The sequence below is a fragment of the Eretmochelys imbricata genome, chromosome 2 (genome assembly GCF_965152235.1).
Source record: "Eretmochelys imbricata isolate rEreImb1 chromosome 2, rEreImb1.hap1, whole genome shotgun sequence".
Lineage (NCBI taxonomy): Eukaryota > Metazoa > Chordata > Testudines > Cheloniidae > Eretmochelys > Eretmochelys imbricata.
In genome coordinates, this window is record NC_135573.1 from 270,056,408 (window position 1) to 270,071,314 (window position 14,907).

At 58.5% G+C, this 14,907-nt stretch overlaps 1 protein-coding gene across 3 annotated transcripts; it reads right to left on the reverse strand.

The window, feature by feature from the left end:
* Nucleotides 1-2,206: 2,206 nt before the first annotated feature.
* On the reverse strand, nucleotides 2,207-12,327 carry TMUB1 (transmembrane and ubiquitin like domain containing 1). 3 transcript variants are annotated; one of them, XM_077808647.1, is made up of 3 exons: nucleotides 12,283-12,327; nucleotides 5,335-5,848; nucleotides 2,207-3,711 (listed from the first exon to the last, which is right to left on the reverse strand). In XM_077808647.1, the coding sequence occupies exons 2-3, from the start codon at nucleotides 5,808-5,810 to the stop codon at nucleotides 3,357-3,359; spliced, it is 831 nt and encodes a 276-aa protein (XP_077664773.1). In that variant the 5' UTR covers nucleotides 5,811-5,848; nucleotides 12,283-12,327; the 3' UTR covers nucleotides 2,207-3,356. The 3 variants fall into 3 exon arrangements, with proteins under 3 accessions (XP_077664773.1, XP_077664774.1, XP_077664775.1); XM_077808648.1 differs by lacking the exon at nucleotides 12,283-12,327 and adding an exon at nucleotides 9,093-9,251; XM_077808649.1 differs by lacking the exon at nucleotides 12,283-12,327 and adding an exon at nucleotides 8,937-9,075.
* Nucleotides 12,328-14,907: the final 2,580 nt, after the last annotated feature.

Consider the following 14,907-nt stretch of genomic DNA (forward strand, 5'->3'; position numbering starts at 1 on the left):
GCACCCCCCAGTCCCTCCCTTCCCCCCCACATCCGCCCCCCATCATGCACCCCCCAGTCCCTCCCTTACCCCCACATCCTCCCCTCCCTCCAGAGAATCCCCCCACTCCTCCCTCCCCCCACCATGCACTCCTCCCCCCCCATCCCCCCCACATCCTCCCCTCCCCCCAGAGATCCCCCACTCCTCCCTCCCCCAACCCCACCCCCCCATCATGCACCCCCCAGTCCCTCCCTCCCCCCACCATGCACCCCCAGTCCCTCCCTCCCCCCCACATCCTCCCCTCCCCCAGAGATCCCTCACCCCACCTCCCTCCATCCCCCCCACATTCCTCCCCTCCCCCAGAGATCCCTCACCCCACCCCCACCATGCACCCCCTCCCTCCCCCCAGAGATCCCTCATCCCCACCCCCACCATGCACCCCCCTCCCTCCCCCCAGAGATCCCTCCACCCCCCACCATGCACCCCCCAGTCCCTCCCTCACCCCCACATCCTCCCCTCCCCCCAGAGATCCCTCACCCACCCCACCTGCACCATCCCCCCTCCCTCCCCCCGATCCTCCCCCCACCCCACCATGCACCCCCCAGTCCCTCCCTCCCCCCCACCTGCACCATGCACCCCCTCCCTCCCGCCCACCATCCTCCCCTCCCCCCACCATGCACCCCCCACATCCTCCCCTCCCCCCAGAGATCCCTCACTCCTCCCCCACCATGCACCCCCCACTCCTCCCTCCCTCCCCACATCCTCCCCTCCCCTCCCCCCAGAAATCCCCCACCCTCACCATGCACCCCCCACATCCTCCCCTCCCCCCACCCCACCATGCACCCCCACTCCTCCCTCCCCCCACCCCCCATGCACCCCCTACTTCTCCCTCCCCCCACATCCTCCCCTCCCCCCAGAGATCCCTCACTCCTCCCCCACCATGCACCCCCAATTCCTCCCTCCCTCCCCACATCCTCCCCTCCCCCCAGAGATCCCCCACCCCCACCATGCACCCCCCCACATCCTCCCCTCCCCCCACGCACCCCCACTCCCTCCCCCCACATCCTCTCCTCCCCCCACCATGCACCCCCCCACATCCTCCCCTCCCCTCACCCCCCATGCACTCCCTACTTCTCCCTCCCCCCACAGATCCCTCACTCCTCCCCCACCATGGACCCCCCACTCCCTCCCTCCCTGCCACATCCTCCCCTCCCCCAGATATCCCCCACTCCTCCCTCTCCCCACATCCTCCCCTCCCCCCAGAGATCCCTCACCCCCCCTTCCACCATGCACTCCTCACTCCTCCCTCCCCCCAGAGATCCCTCACTCCTCCCCACCATGCACCCCCCTCCCTCCCACATCCTCCCCTCCCCCCAGAGATCCCTCACTGCTCCCCCACCATGCACCCCCTCACTCCCTCCCTCTCCTCAGAGATCCCTCACCCCACCCCCACCATGCACCCCTCCCCCACTCCCTCCCTCCCCCACATCCTCCCCCCAGAGATCCTTCACCCCACCCCCACCCCTCCCACACTCCCATCCTCCCCTCCCACCGAGATCTGTCACCCCTCCCTCACAACCTGTCCATCCCCCACTCCCTCCCTCTCACCATCTCCTCCCCCAAGAGATCAGTCATCCCACCCCCACCATGCACCCCTCCCCCACAACCTGACCCTCCCACCAAGAGATATCACCCCACCCCCACATCCTCCTCCCCCACTCTGCTCCCTCACTTCTTCCCCACACCCTCCCCCAAAACCCACCCCCACACTTCCCTGGAGAGATCCGGCTCCTCTGGGACCCCCATCACCTGGCTCCCCTCCCCTTCCCCCACAACACATCCTACCCCCAGCTGGAGAGACCAGGGATCCAGCTCCTCTGGGGTGGCTTCAGCTGGCCCCCACTCCTCTCCCTGCACAGACACCTCACACCCCCACTGGAGGGAGCAAGGAGCCATCACCCTGTCCTCCTGCACCTCCACACACTGCATCCCTCCCCCATGCCCCCTCCTCCTCCACCACCCCCTCCCTGGAGAGGCTGGGCAGGCAGTTCTGGTCCAGCAATCACTCTGCCCCCCTACCCCGGAGAGAGCAGGGAGCCGGCTATTCTGGTCCAGCAATTACCATTCCTTTCCCCCATGCCCCCCATACACATCTCCCCTGCCCCACTCTCCACTCACTCACTCCCCACACCCTCCCCCAACACACACCAGCCAAAGGAGATTTTAGTCATTCACGGGTTTTAATTTTAAAAGAAGCATTACTGAGAAACATGCTCCACTGACCCAGGCCCCATCACCCCCCAGGAACCCTAGGGGGCAGGACAGGCAGTGCCCTGCCAGCTGGGCCTCCCACAGCTGGGCCCCCTCCCCAAAGGGCCAGACCACGCAGTCAGCCCCTGCATGAGCTGCAGTGTCCCCCCACCTCCACTCAGGCATCAGCTGTGGGCCCAGCCAGAGGGCCCAAGGGGTGAAGAGCTCTGCCTTCAGGGCTCTCCCCTTCTTGGAGGCACTGCTCCCCCGCGCAGCCATGGGCTAATCGATCACCAAGGTGCAAGGACAGCAGGAGGTCCAGGACTCCACACAGCAAGGAAAGTGTGAGAACGAGAGAGAGAAGGTGCAAGGACAGCAGGAGGTCCAGGACTCCACACAGCAAGGAAAGTGTGAGAACGAGAGAGAGAGAGTGTGTATTTGTGTGTGTGTGAGAGAGAGAGGGAGAAGAGAGAGCGCGCACACTGGAGTGTGCAGGGGAAAGAAGGGCACGCAACAGCACCTGGACTGTATGCCAGTGTGTGGGTGAACAAGCACTGAGCACAAGGGCCCAGTCTGTGCACAAGCACGTGCAAAGAGCAGATGGGGGTGGGGCGGGTGGAGTCTGGGCAGATTCCCTATTTGCACAGCACAACTCCTCAGCAGCAGGTGCTGGCAGAGGAACTGGTTCAGGAGGAGACCCTAGCCTGTCCTGCAGAGCTGCTTGATCCTTATAACCAAGAAGTCCTCTCTCCTTCCTCAGAGGCAGGAAGAAACTGCCCCCTTGTAACAATTAAGGATCTGACTCCCACCCTGACAAAAACCACCCTGAGTGCCATTGTGGGAGGGGGTAACCTCACTGGACTGCAGCATCCCTCCTCTCAGCCACCAGGTGGAGTGGGGGGTACGGGACTCGGAAATAGGGGCCACAGTCACTGCCCTGCCCTCCTGCTGGGCAGCAGGACTCATGCTACGACAGCAGACTTGGGTCCCTGTGGACTGGGGGGGTCTCTGTCATCAGCCCCACCGCAACGGCTGAGCAGTACAGCCCAGTGGACGGGCGGGCGGGCTCTGCCCAGAATGGCACGGGTTCTCCCGGCTGGCGGGGTTCGGAGGCTCCGTGGGCAGCGTTATCTGCGGTACAGAGCGAAGGCCATGAAGCTGAAGAGCAGGGTGAGGCCGGCCAGGCAGGAGGTGGCGGTGGCGGTGAAGACATGCTGGTATTGCAGCTGGACGTACCACAGCACAGCCAGCATAAGCGCGAAGAGCGGCAGCATCAGGCTGCCCACGCTGAGGGCTGTGTGCACAGGGTCAGCGGTGGCCCGGAGGCCAGCAGCCACAGGGGCTGGGCCATGCTGGGAGACGTGGCAGTGCAGAACGCTGTTGTGGGTGAGGTGCAACGCAGCCAGGCTCTGAGCATCGTCCCGCAGCAGCTGGCCCTGGTAGATCAGACGCACCTGGTGCTCCTGGCCTGGGAAATGGGCCCTGAGGTGAAAAACACAGGGAGGGAAACGTCACAGTCACAGACAGAGTCCACCATCCCTACCTTAAGAACATCAGAACAGCTACACTGGCTCAGCCCAACGGTCCAGCTAACCCACAGTCCTGTCTGCTAACTGGGGCCGGTGCCAGGTGCTTCAAAGGGAATGAATGCAATAGGGTGATTTATCAAGTGGTCCATTCCATCATCCTCTCGCAGCTTCCGGCAATCAGAGGTTTAGGGACACCTGGAGCATGGGGTTGCGTCCCTGACCATCTTGGCTAATAGCCATCGATGGATCAGGAACTGATCTAATTCTTTTTTGGACCTAGTTATAGTCTTGACCTTCACAACACCTCTGGCAAGGAGTTCCACAGGCTGACTGTGCATTGTGTGAAGAAGCACTTCCTTTTGTTTGTTTTAAACCAGCTGCCTATTAATGTCATTGGGTGACCCCTCGTTCTTGTGTTATGAGGAGGAGTAAATAACACTCCCTTATTCACTTTCTCCACACCCATCATGATTTTATAGACCTCAATCCTATCACCCCTCAGTCATCTCTTTTCCAAGATCAACGGTCTCTAATCTTCTCCTCAAATGGAAGCCGTTCCACAACCCTAATCATGTCTGTTGCTCTTCTCTGTACTTTTTCCAATTCTAATAAATCTTTTTGAGATGAGGTGACCACATCTGCATGCAGTATTCAGGGTGTGGGCATACAACGGATTTATATAGAGGCAACGTGATATTTTCTGTCCTATTATCTATCCCTGTCCTAATGATTCCCAGCATTCAGTTCGCTTTTTTGACTGCCTCTGCACATTGAGTGGATGTTTTCAGAGAACTATCCACACTGACTCCAAGATCTCTTTCTCGAGTGGTAACAGCTAATTTAGACCCCATCATTTTATACGTAGAGCTGGGATTATGTTTTCCAATGTGCATTACTTTGCATTTATCAACAGTGAATTTTGTCTGTCATTTAGTTCCCAGTCACCCAGTTTGATGAGATCCCTTTGTAACTCTTCACAGTCTGCCTTGAGTACAACCTTCCTCCATAAGGCTCCATACCCTCATTACGGGGGGGGGCTTGGCTGTGCCCAACTCCCCATGCATCTCCATCCCGGGAGCCTGAATGCAACCCCCTGCCACCAATCCATATCCATCCCCATCCCCAGGCACCTGGCTGCACAGCCTTCCCCCACATATTCCCTTCCATGGTCTGTCATTTTGCTGCGTGCTCTCTTTGTCCTAGCAGTGTCCCATCATGGTCTCCCCAAGCCAGTCTGTGCTCTTGTGCCAGGGTGTCCCCCACACAGCACCCATCACCCTGGTCTGTGAATCTGTGATCAATGGCACCAACGGTGCTGCCTAAGCCACAGGTATGAGCTGGCGCACACAAGCCTATCCCCCTGGGGAGGGATGGTAGCAGAAAGCGGTCCAGGCTCCAAGCCGTGTCCAGCACGTTCAGTGCAGGAGAAAGGAGGGCAAACTGAGGTTCAAGGGATGCCAGAGCCTCCAGATGGGGAGGGCAGAGGCAAGGAGGAGAGAGGGAGCCTGCCTGGCTGTGAGGCTGTGCTCCAGAGCTCCATCTCCTCCCCACAGCTTGCTGCTGCGTGGCTTCTCACCTCTTCAGAGAGCCGACAGTCTCCTCTGGGCACACAGTGGCCAGGCGCTCCGTGTCATTCAGGAACTTCAGCCTTAACACTATGGTGCGGTCCGTGGGGCTACTGTCTGTGGCCTCGGGGCTGGCACCTATGTCTCCAGCGGGCTGCAGGGGGCACTGTGGAGATCCAGGGCTGGCCCGGTGCCTCAGCCCTGGAGCAATACCGTCAGGCCCATCTGGCATGGCACCTGCTGAAGACTCCGCTTCTTCCTTGGGCTCCCCTGCCGCTGGGGTTTGCATGCTGGTTTCCCTCGGCCCGTCCTCCAGCAGGCTCTCTGTCCCAAGCTGTCCAGCTGCCAGAGCGGGGGAAGCAGCAAAGACCTGGTCTCCCCGCTCTGAGGTGTGCGTAGAGACCCATGCAAGCGCCAGCACCAGCAGGATGAGCAGCAGGGCAAAGAGGATGGTGACTTCGTCCCCCACGCCCTCAATCAGAGCCATGGCAGCTGGGCAGTGCTGGGCACAGCAGGATTACCAAACTGCAGAGGGACAAAACAGCAGCAATGAGCCCTGGGAGCCAGTATCCTAGGCACACACCCTCCCAGACAGTGCTCAGGAGCACGGCAGGCCCTCAGCTTCCCACCCAACAGGGACTCTCTCTGGGTTGGGCCTGGCCCACAGGGCACAACATTAATGCCCCAGGGAGGAAGGTCCTGGAGACACCCCCATGCACCTGGGCAGTAAGTGCAGGGTTCAGCCGAGTTAGAGGGATGCTGAGCCCAACAGGCCTATATCTCTGAGCCTATTTGTTCGCATCACCCTCCCCGTTCAACTCCCTTCCCACTGTCCCCACTCAGGTAGTGCAGTCTAGCTAAGGCTGCCTAATGCTTCCCACTAGCTGCCCCTTTTCAGTTGCTCCTAACTTTGCAAACTTCAACTGTTTTTATTTGGGAGGGCGGGGGGAAGGAGAGACAGGCTGTGTGTGCGGTGGGAGAAGAGACAGACAGGTATATGCTAGGAGACAGGGACAGGCAGGGGCAGAAGGGTCTATAACCGCTAGACATGCTCCTCTCCACAGCCCAGAATGGAATTCTGGATTCCTGACCATCAGCATTCCTCTGACGCAAGCCAACAGATGTGCAATCCACTGACAAAGCACGTGTCCTGTCCTACCCCACCTAGTAGCAGACACACACAGACAGTTCCTCCGCTAGCCTGAGTGGTAGAGTCAGAGATGTTAAGACCAGAAGGGAAGTAGTATGATCATGTAGTCTGACCTCCACGGGGAGAGGACTGTGCTGGGATCTAAAGGTGTCAGGGGCCAATATGGTTCCACACGATGGAATTTGTTTTTTCACTTTGTTTTTAAAAAAAAAAGTCAGGTGGCTACATTAACAAAAATCTACACTAGAAGAATGCTGAGATTGCAAAGCTGAGCACTCAAAAGATAGGAAGTGCCAGAGTTAAGGTTACAAGGGCATCCTTAAATTGACTCCATGTGCATGTACTTACAATACAATCTTTAATTACTTGATCACATACTACTTTACCCATAGGACCCCTGACCCTCAATCAGTGTACAGGATGGATGGGGCTGTGGGAATGAATCATGTCTGCGTAGTGAAGGATGCTGTTGTCTTTAGGGCGCATTTCTTGCCGAAGCAGGAAGTGTGTATCCATCCCTCACCCCCTTTACACAATTATTTGTAGATACCCTTCAACGATGGGCACATGCCAACAAGGGCATTCCACTCCACCAGGAAAGTGTGCAGTGAATGAGGCAGGGGAAAACAGGAAGAGAAAGAATGTTCTTGTGGCAAAGGCAATTGAATGCTGTCCTGGAAAACTGGAGTCTGTCCCTGCCTTTGCCATGCAGTTCCTGGGCGATGCTGGGCAAGTCACTTAAACCAAACTTTTCAGTGTGTTCTCATTTTCTGGATGTCTGACGTGAGACCTGGGGTCTGATCTGCAGAAGTGCCAAGTGCTCATGATGGCAACTGAAGTCAATCAGAGCTGTGCTTTGAACATCTGAAGTGTTATAAAATGCTAAGCTCCTCAGCCTCCAGGCATCTCAAATCAAGCATCCAAAACTAGGGGAAGCTTTTGACAATTTTTGCCTTAATCGCTTGGGCTCAGATCTTCAAAAGTCTAGGCACCTGTCCCAGCCCCAGAGCCTAGTCTATACCCCAGCATGTAACCAGTCCCCTTAGTGTGCCAGGTCCCAAGGACCCACAGTTCCACTGGGGCAGGTCTGTAGCTGTCAAGGCTCTGGAACTGGCCCTTCAGCCCCAGCGATCCCTCTCTCTCTCTGTGGGTCCCTACAGTGAATCCCCAGCCAGATGCCTGCAGGGCCCCTTCATGGCATCATGCTCCCTGCAGTCAGTATCTGCACTCACAGCAGGCAGCCCTCCCAAAACAAGGTAACACTTTATTGGTCGCCTGGCTTCAGGTCCTGATAGCAGAGGGGCAAAGGTGAAGGCAGAGTTCAGCCCGGCCAAATCCAGGCCAGGGCTCCCTTGAAACCATCTTGGCTCTCTCCCTTTGTCCTTAGTTCCAGCCAGGTGCCTGTCTCCAAAGGCCAACTTAGCCTAGTCACCTGACCCCTCTCCCCTTTGTTCTCCACCTGGCACCTTTGCTCTGCTTCCCTGCAGATAGATGGGGAAAAATCTCCCTCCTGGCCATTGGGGATTCCACTGTCTTGTGGATCCTGGGTGGTTTCCAGCCAGTCCTTATCAACCCATTCATGCAACCCCCCTCACCTGCCCCGCTCTGCCCCAAAGCAACTTTTTAACCCTTTACGCTCCATGCAAAGCACTGAAGGAAACTAGGAATCTCCAACTGGGCATCCAAAACTAGTGGAAACGTTGAACAATATTTTCCTTACTCTCTCGGACTCAGATCCTCAAAGGTCTAGGCATCTGAACACCCCCTGATTTAACTGAGAGTTAGGTAGCTAAATCCTCTGAGGTTCGGTGCCGTCGTTCCCGATCTATGAACTGAGAATACCACAGTCTAATCTCACAGGTGTGTTGTGAAGAGAAATTCATCTTTTCCCAAAAGTGAAACAACGTGAAATAAAACAAAAACCTCAACCAGCAACAGCCGTTCTAGGGCTCCTGTCCTGACTGGGCATTGCAACCTGGTACATAAGGTCACAGCGTCACACTCAGGCTTGGCCCAGCCTCCTCCTTGCATGGCAAAGGGGCACCCCTAAATGGTCCAACTTTGAGTGACTGATCTTGCAGCACCGCTCAGGTTTGGTGGAGGAGCAGCCAGGTTGCAAGCCTGTGTGGCAGGTCGCAACACCGAGAGTGAGGAGCCAGGCCCAGCCCCAGCGGACAGGAGCCCTAGAGCTGCTGCTGCTGGTTGAGGGTTGGGTGAGCTGGCTCACAACCCAGCTCCCACCACCCAGGGCAGAACCTGTAACCAACCCCCTCCCCCGCTGCCACATCTGGATCAAATGAAACAACAAGGAATTCCCAAAAACTAAAACCAAAAATAAAAAGACTTCCCCTGGGCTCGCTCCACAAGATTAGTTCTGCTTACTGACCATCAAAACCCAGCCCTGAATACAAAGCCTGGGATCACATGCCAATTAAGGACAAAGAGCATTAAATAGCTACTCACTCAGGGCTTGTCTACACTACCGCGCAGGGTCGATCTAAGGTATGCAACTTCAGCTATGTGAATAGCATAGCTGAAGTCGACATACTTAGATCTATTCACTGCAGTGTCTTCACTGTGGTAAGACGACAGCTGACGCTTCTCGTTCTGGTGGCGTACCGGAGTGGACGGGAGAGTGCTCAGCGGTCGATTTATTGCATCCTATACTAGATGCCATAAATTGATCCCCGTTGGATTGATCGTTGCCCGCCGCATCCGGCGGGTAGTGCAGACAAGCCCTCAGTGAGCACCTTTCATTCAGACACTGAATGAGGCAAGAGATCCTGTGGAAAAAGCAGTAAGTGATCACGTACTTAAAGAAAGGTTTCAGAGTAACAGCCGTGTTAGTCTGTATTCGCAAAAAGAAAAGGAGTACTTGTGGCACCTTAGAGACTAACTAATTTATCTGAGCATAAGCTTTCGTGAGCTACAGCTCACTTCATCGGCTGCATTTCATAGGAACTTTCCACAGTATGCATCCGATGAAGTGAGCTGTAGCTCACGAAAGCTCATGCTCAAATAAATTGGTTAGTCTCTAAGGTGCCACAAGTACTCCTTTTCTTTATGTAACTAAAAGAGACGCTCTAAAGCCAAAGGAATGAGTTTGGGGGCAGGTCTCTGGCCTGTGTGATGCAGGAGGCCAGACTATCTGATCACAGTGGTCCCTGCTGGTCTTGGACTCTGAAGAACAAAAGGCTTTAGCCCTGCCCCAAGCAGCTCACAATCTATACACGTGAGGGACAAGGAGGCAAGTGACCACCGCAAGCCAGCCGCCCAGCCTCCCGGCCGTCAAACACCTCCAGAGGGAGGAAGCCAGCGAACCCTCCAAGTTACTCCCTGCAGGGCCTGCCGCTCGGGCACTCTGGGCGCGAGTGTCTGAGGGAGTCTTTGGGGCACAGCCCATCTGCGTTGCTGGGGAGCACACCACCGGTGGGAAGCAAATTACAGAGGAGGGTGCATGAGCAGGCCTGCCAGAGAGTGCAGAGGCAGCATTCCCGCAAGAGCCGCTGAGTTGGGAGCCAGAACTGCAGCAGGGAGAGCATGTTAGCTGTGGGGGAGGTTGAACAGGGGTGGAAGGGGGGCACAAGGCTAGGCGGGGTCAGGGTTAGATGGGGGCGGGGGGAAGGGGGCCAGGAGGAAGGGGGGCACAAGGCTAGGCGGGGTCAGGGTTAGATGGGGGCGGGGGGAAGGGAGAGGAGGCGAGGGGGCAGGTCAGGCAGGGGAAGGGGGGCAGCAGCGGGGGGGGGCACCAGGCTCGGCAGGGGCGGGGTTAGATGGGGGCGGGGTCAGGGTTCGATGGGGACAGGGGGAAGGGAGAGGAGGCAGGGGGCACCAGGCTCGGCGGGGGGCGGGGAGGCAGCAGCGAGAGGGGGGGCACCAGGCTCGGCGGGGTTAGATGGGGGGGAAGGAGGGCAGCAGCGAGGGGGGGCACCAGGCTCGGTGGGGGCAGGGTTAGATAGAGTGGAAGGGGGGCAGCAGTGAGGGGGCACCAGGCTGGGCAGGGGCGGGGTTAGATGGGGGGCAGGGAAGGGGGGCAGCAGTGGGGGGGGCACCAGGCTGGGCGGGGGCGTGGTTAGATGGGGGGGCAGCAGTGGGGGGGGGGCAGCAGGCTCGGCGGGGGCGGAGTTAGATGGGGGGAGGCAGCGGGGGGGCACCACGCTTGGCAGGGTTAGATGAGGGGGCAGGGGAAGGGGGGAAGCAGCGGGGGGGTCACCAGGCTCGGCAGGGGCGGGGTTAGATGGGGGGCAGGGGAAGGGGGGCAACAGGGGGGGCACCAGGCTGGGCGGGGTTACATGGGGGGGCAGCAGCGGGGGAGGGGCACCAGGCTGGGCGGGGTTACATGGGGGGGGCAGCAGCGGGGGAGGGGCACCAGGCTGGGCGGGGTTACATGGGGGGGCAGCAGCGGGGGGGGCACTAGGCTGGGCGGGGTTACATGGGGTGGCAGCAGCGGGGGGGGGCACCAGGCTGGGCGGGGTTACATGGGGGGGCAGCAGCGGGGGGGGGCACTAGGCTGGGCGGGGTTACATGGGGGGGCAGCAGCGGGGGGGGCACTAGGCTGGGCGGGGTTACATGGGGGGGCAGCAGCGGGGGGGGCACTAGGCTGGGCGGGGTTAGATGGGGGGCAGCAGCGGGGGGGGGCACCAGGCTGGGAGGGGTTACATGGGGGGGCAGCAGCGGGGGGGCACTAGGCTGGGCGGGGTTAGATGGGGGGCAGCAGCGGGGGGGGCCTTCAGGCTGGGCGGGGTTAGATGGGGCGGCAGCAGCGGGGGGGGCCTTCAGGCTGGGCGGGGTTACATGGGGGGGCAGCAGCGGGGGGGCACTAGGCTGGGCGGGGTTACATGGGGGCCAGCAGCGGGGGGGGCACCAGGCTGGGCGGGGTTACATGGGGGGCAGCAGCGGGGGGGGCACTAGGCTGGGCGGGGTTACATGGGGGGGCAGCAGCGGGGGGGGGCACTAGGCTGGGCGGGGTTACATGGGGGGGCAGCAGCGGGGGGGGCACCAGGCTGGGCGGGGTTACATGGGGGGGCAGCAGCGGGGGGGGCACCAGGCTGGGCGGGGTTACATGGGGGGGCAGCAGCAGGGGGGGGCACCAGGCTGGGCGGGGTTACATGGGGGGGCAGCAGCGGGGGGGGGCACCAGGCTGGGCGGGGTTACATGGGGGGGCAGCAGCGGGGGGGGCACCAGGCTGGGCGGGGTTACATGGGGGGGCAGCAGCGGGGGGGGGCACCAGGCTGGGCGGGTTTAGATGGGGGGCAGCAGCGGGGGGGGGCCACCAGGCTGGGCGGGGTTACATGGGGGGGGCAGCAGCGGGGGGGGCACCAGGCTGGGCGGGGTTACATGGGGGGGCACCAGCGGGGGGGGCACCAGGCTGGGCGGGGTTACATGGGGGGCAGCAGCGGGGGGGGGGCACCAGGCTGGGCGGGGTTACATGGGGGGGCAGCAGCGGGGGGGGCACCAGGCTGGGCGGGGTTACATGGGGGGGCAGCAGCGGGGGGGCACTAGGCTGGGCGGGGTTAGATGGGGGGCAGCAGCGGGGGGGCACCAGGCTGGGCGGGGTTACATGGGGGGGCAGCAGCGGGGGGGCACTAGGCTGGGCGGGGTTAGATGGGGGGGGGCACCAGGCTGGGCGGGGTTACATGGGGGGGCAGCAGCGGGGGGGTCACTAGGCTGGGCGGGGTTAGATGGGGGGCAGCAGCGGGGGGGGGCACCAGGCTGGGCGGGGTTAGATGCGGGGGGGCAGCAGCGCGGGGGGTGGGGGGGGGCGCCGAGCCGGACCGGCGGGACCTCTGAGCCCCGAGCAGATACTCACCCGCCTCCTCCATCCCGGACCGCTCGCTTCCGGCGCCAGCGCAGGGCATCCCGGGACGCGTAGTTCCCCCGGCGCAAGGCATTCTGGGATCTGTAGTCCCCGTCCCCAGCGCAGGGCATCCCGGGACCTGTCGTTTCCCCACTGCAAGGCATTCTGGGACCTGTAGTCCCCGCCCCCGAGCACAGGGCATTCTGGGACCTGTAGTCCCCGCCCCAAGCACAGGGCATTGTGGGGCCTATAATTCTCCCACTCCAAGGGACGGGTCTTGTGGGGCCCGTAATCACGTTACACCCTCACCCACAGAGCACAGGGCATGGTGGGGCCCGTAGTCAGATTACACACGCACAGGGCATTGTGCGGCCTTCATCACAGAATCACAGAATATCAGGGTTGGAAGGGACCTCAGGAGGTCATCTAGTCCAACCCCCGGCTCAAAGCAGGACCCATCCCCAATCAAATCTTCCCAGCCAGGGCTTTGTCAAGCCGGGCCTTAAAAACTTCTAAGGAAGGAGATTCCACCACCTCCCTAGGTAATGCATTCCAGTGTTTCACCACCCTCCTCGTGAAAAAGTTTTTCCTAATATCCAACCTAAACCTCCCCCACTGCAACTTGAGACCATTACTCCTTGTCCTGTCCTCTTCTACCACTGAGAACAGCCTAGATCCATCTTCTCTGGAACCACCTCTCAGGTAGTTGAAAGCAGCTATCAAATCCCCCCTCATTCTTCTCTTCCGCAGACTAAACAATCCCAGTTCCCTCAGCCTCTCCTCATAAGTCATGTGTTCCAGTCCCCTAATCATTTTTGTTGCCCTTCGCTGAACTCTCTCCAATTTCTCCACATCCTTCTTGTAGGACACAGTACTCCAGATGAGGCCTCACCAATGTTGAATAGAGGGGAACGCTCACGTCCCTCGATCTGCTGGCCCCTACTAATACAGCCCAAAAAGAAAAGGAGTACTAGTGTTAGAGACTAATCAATTTATTTGAGTAGAAGCTTTCATGAGCTACAGCTCACTTCATCGGATGCATTCAGTGGAAAATACAGTGAGGAGATTTATATACACAGAAAACATGAAACAATGGGTGTTACCATACACACTGTAACAAGAGTGATCGCTTAAGATGAGCTATTACCAGCCTGAGGGGGGTGGGGGGGAGGAGGGTGAGAAAACCTTTTGTAGTGACAATCAAGGTGGGCCATTTCCAGCAGTTAACAGGAACGTCTGAGGAATGGGGGGAGGGGGGGGAGGTGAGAATAAACATGAGAAAATAGTTTTACTTTGTGTAATGACACATCCAGCGGCACTGCTATGGGTACCCGCATGGCCCCACAGTATGCCAACATTTTTATGGCTGACTTAGAACAACGCTTCCTCAGCTCTCGTCCCCTAATGCCCCCACTCTACTTGCACTATATTGATGACATCTTCATCATCTGGACCCATGGAAAAGAAGCCCTTGAGGAATTCCACCTGGATTTCAACAACTTCCATCCCACCATCAACCTCAGCCTGGTCCAGTCCACACAAGAAATCCACTTCCTGGACACTACAGTGCTAATAAACAATGGTCACGTAAACACCACCCTATACCGGAAACCTACTGACCACTATTCCTACCTACATGCCTCCAGCTTTCACCCTGACCACACCACACGATCCATCGTCTACAGCCAAGCTCTGCGATACAACCGCATTTGCTCCAACCCCTCAAACAGAGACAAACACCTACAAGATCTCTATCATTCTTACAACTACAATACCCACTTGCTGAAGTGAAGAAACAGATTGACAGAGCCAGAGGAGTTCCCAGAAGTCACCTACTACAGGACAGGCCCAACAAAGAAAACAACAGAACCACCGCTAGCTGTCACCTTCAGCCCCCAACTAAAACCTCTCCAACGCATCATCAAGGATCTACAACCTATCCTGAAGGACGACCCATCACTCTCACAGATCTTGGGAGACAGGCCAGTCCTTGCCTACAGACAGCCCCCCAACCTGAAGCAAATACTCACCAGCAACCACACACCACACAACAGAACCACTAACCCAGGAACCTATCCTTGCAACAAACCTGTTGCCAAATATGTCCACCTATCTATTCAGGGGACACCATCACAGGGCCTAATCACATCAGCCACACTATCAGAGGCTTGTTCACCTGCACATCTACCAATGTGATATATGCCATCATGTGCCAGCAATGCCCCTCTGCCATGTACATTGGCCAGACTGGACAGTCTCTATGTAAAAGAATAAATGGACACAAATCAGATGTCAAGAATTATAACATTCATAAACCAGTCGGAGAACACTTTGTACCATATGACCTTGTCTTCTCTTCATTTTCACTGCACCACACAGGGAGGGAGGGATACATCTATTGTCAGCTAATCTAACCAGTGACAGACACAAAAGAGAGTCAAGCCTGCCCTTCTGAGAAAAGGGGTTTTCCTTTTCTATTTCCCCTTCTACCATTTCTAGAGTTTTCCCTTTTGAAGTGTTACCTTATTCCCCTTGAGGTAACAGTTCAGAGATTCCAAGGCCAGAAGAGACCATTTTGATCATCTCGTCTGACGCCCTGTGTAACACAGGCCAGAGGCCCACCCCACAATCATTCCT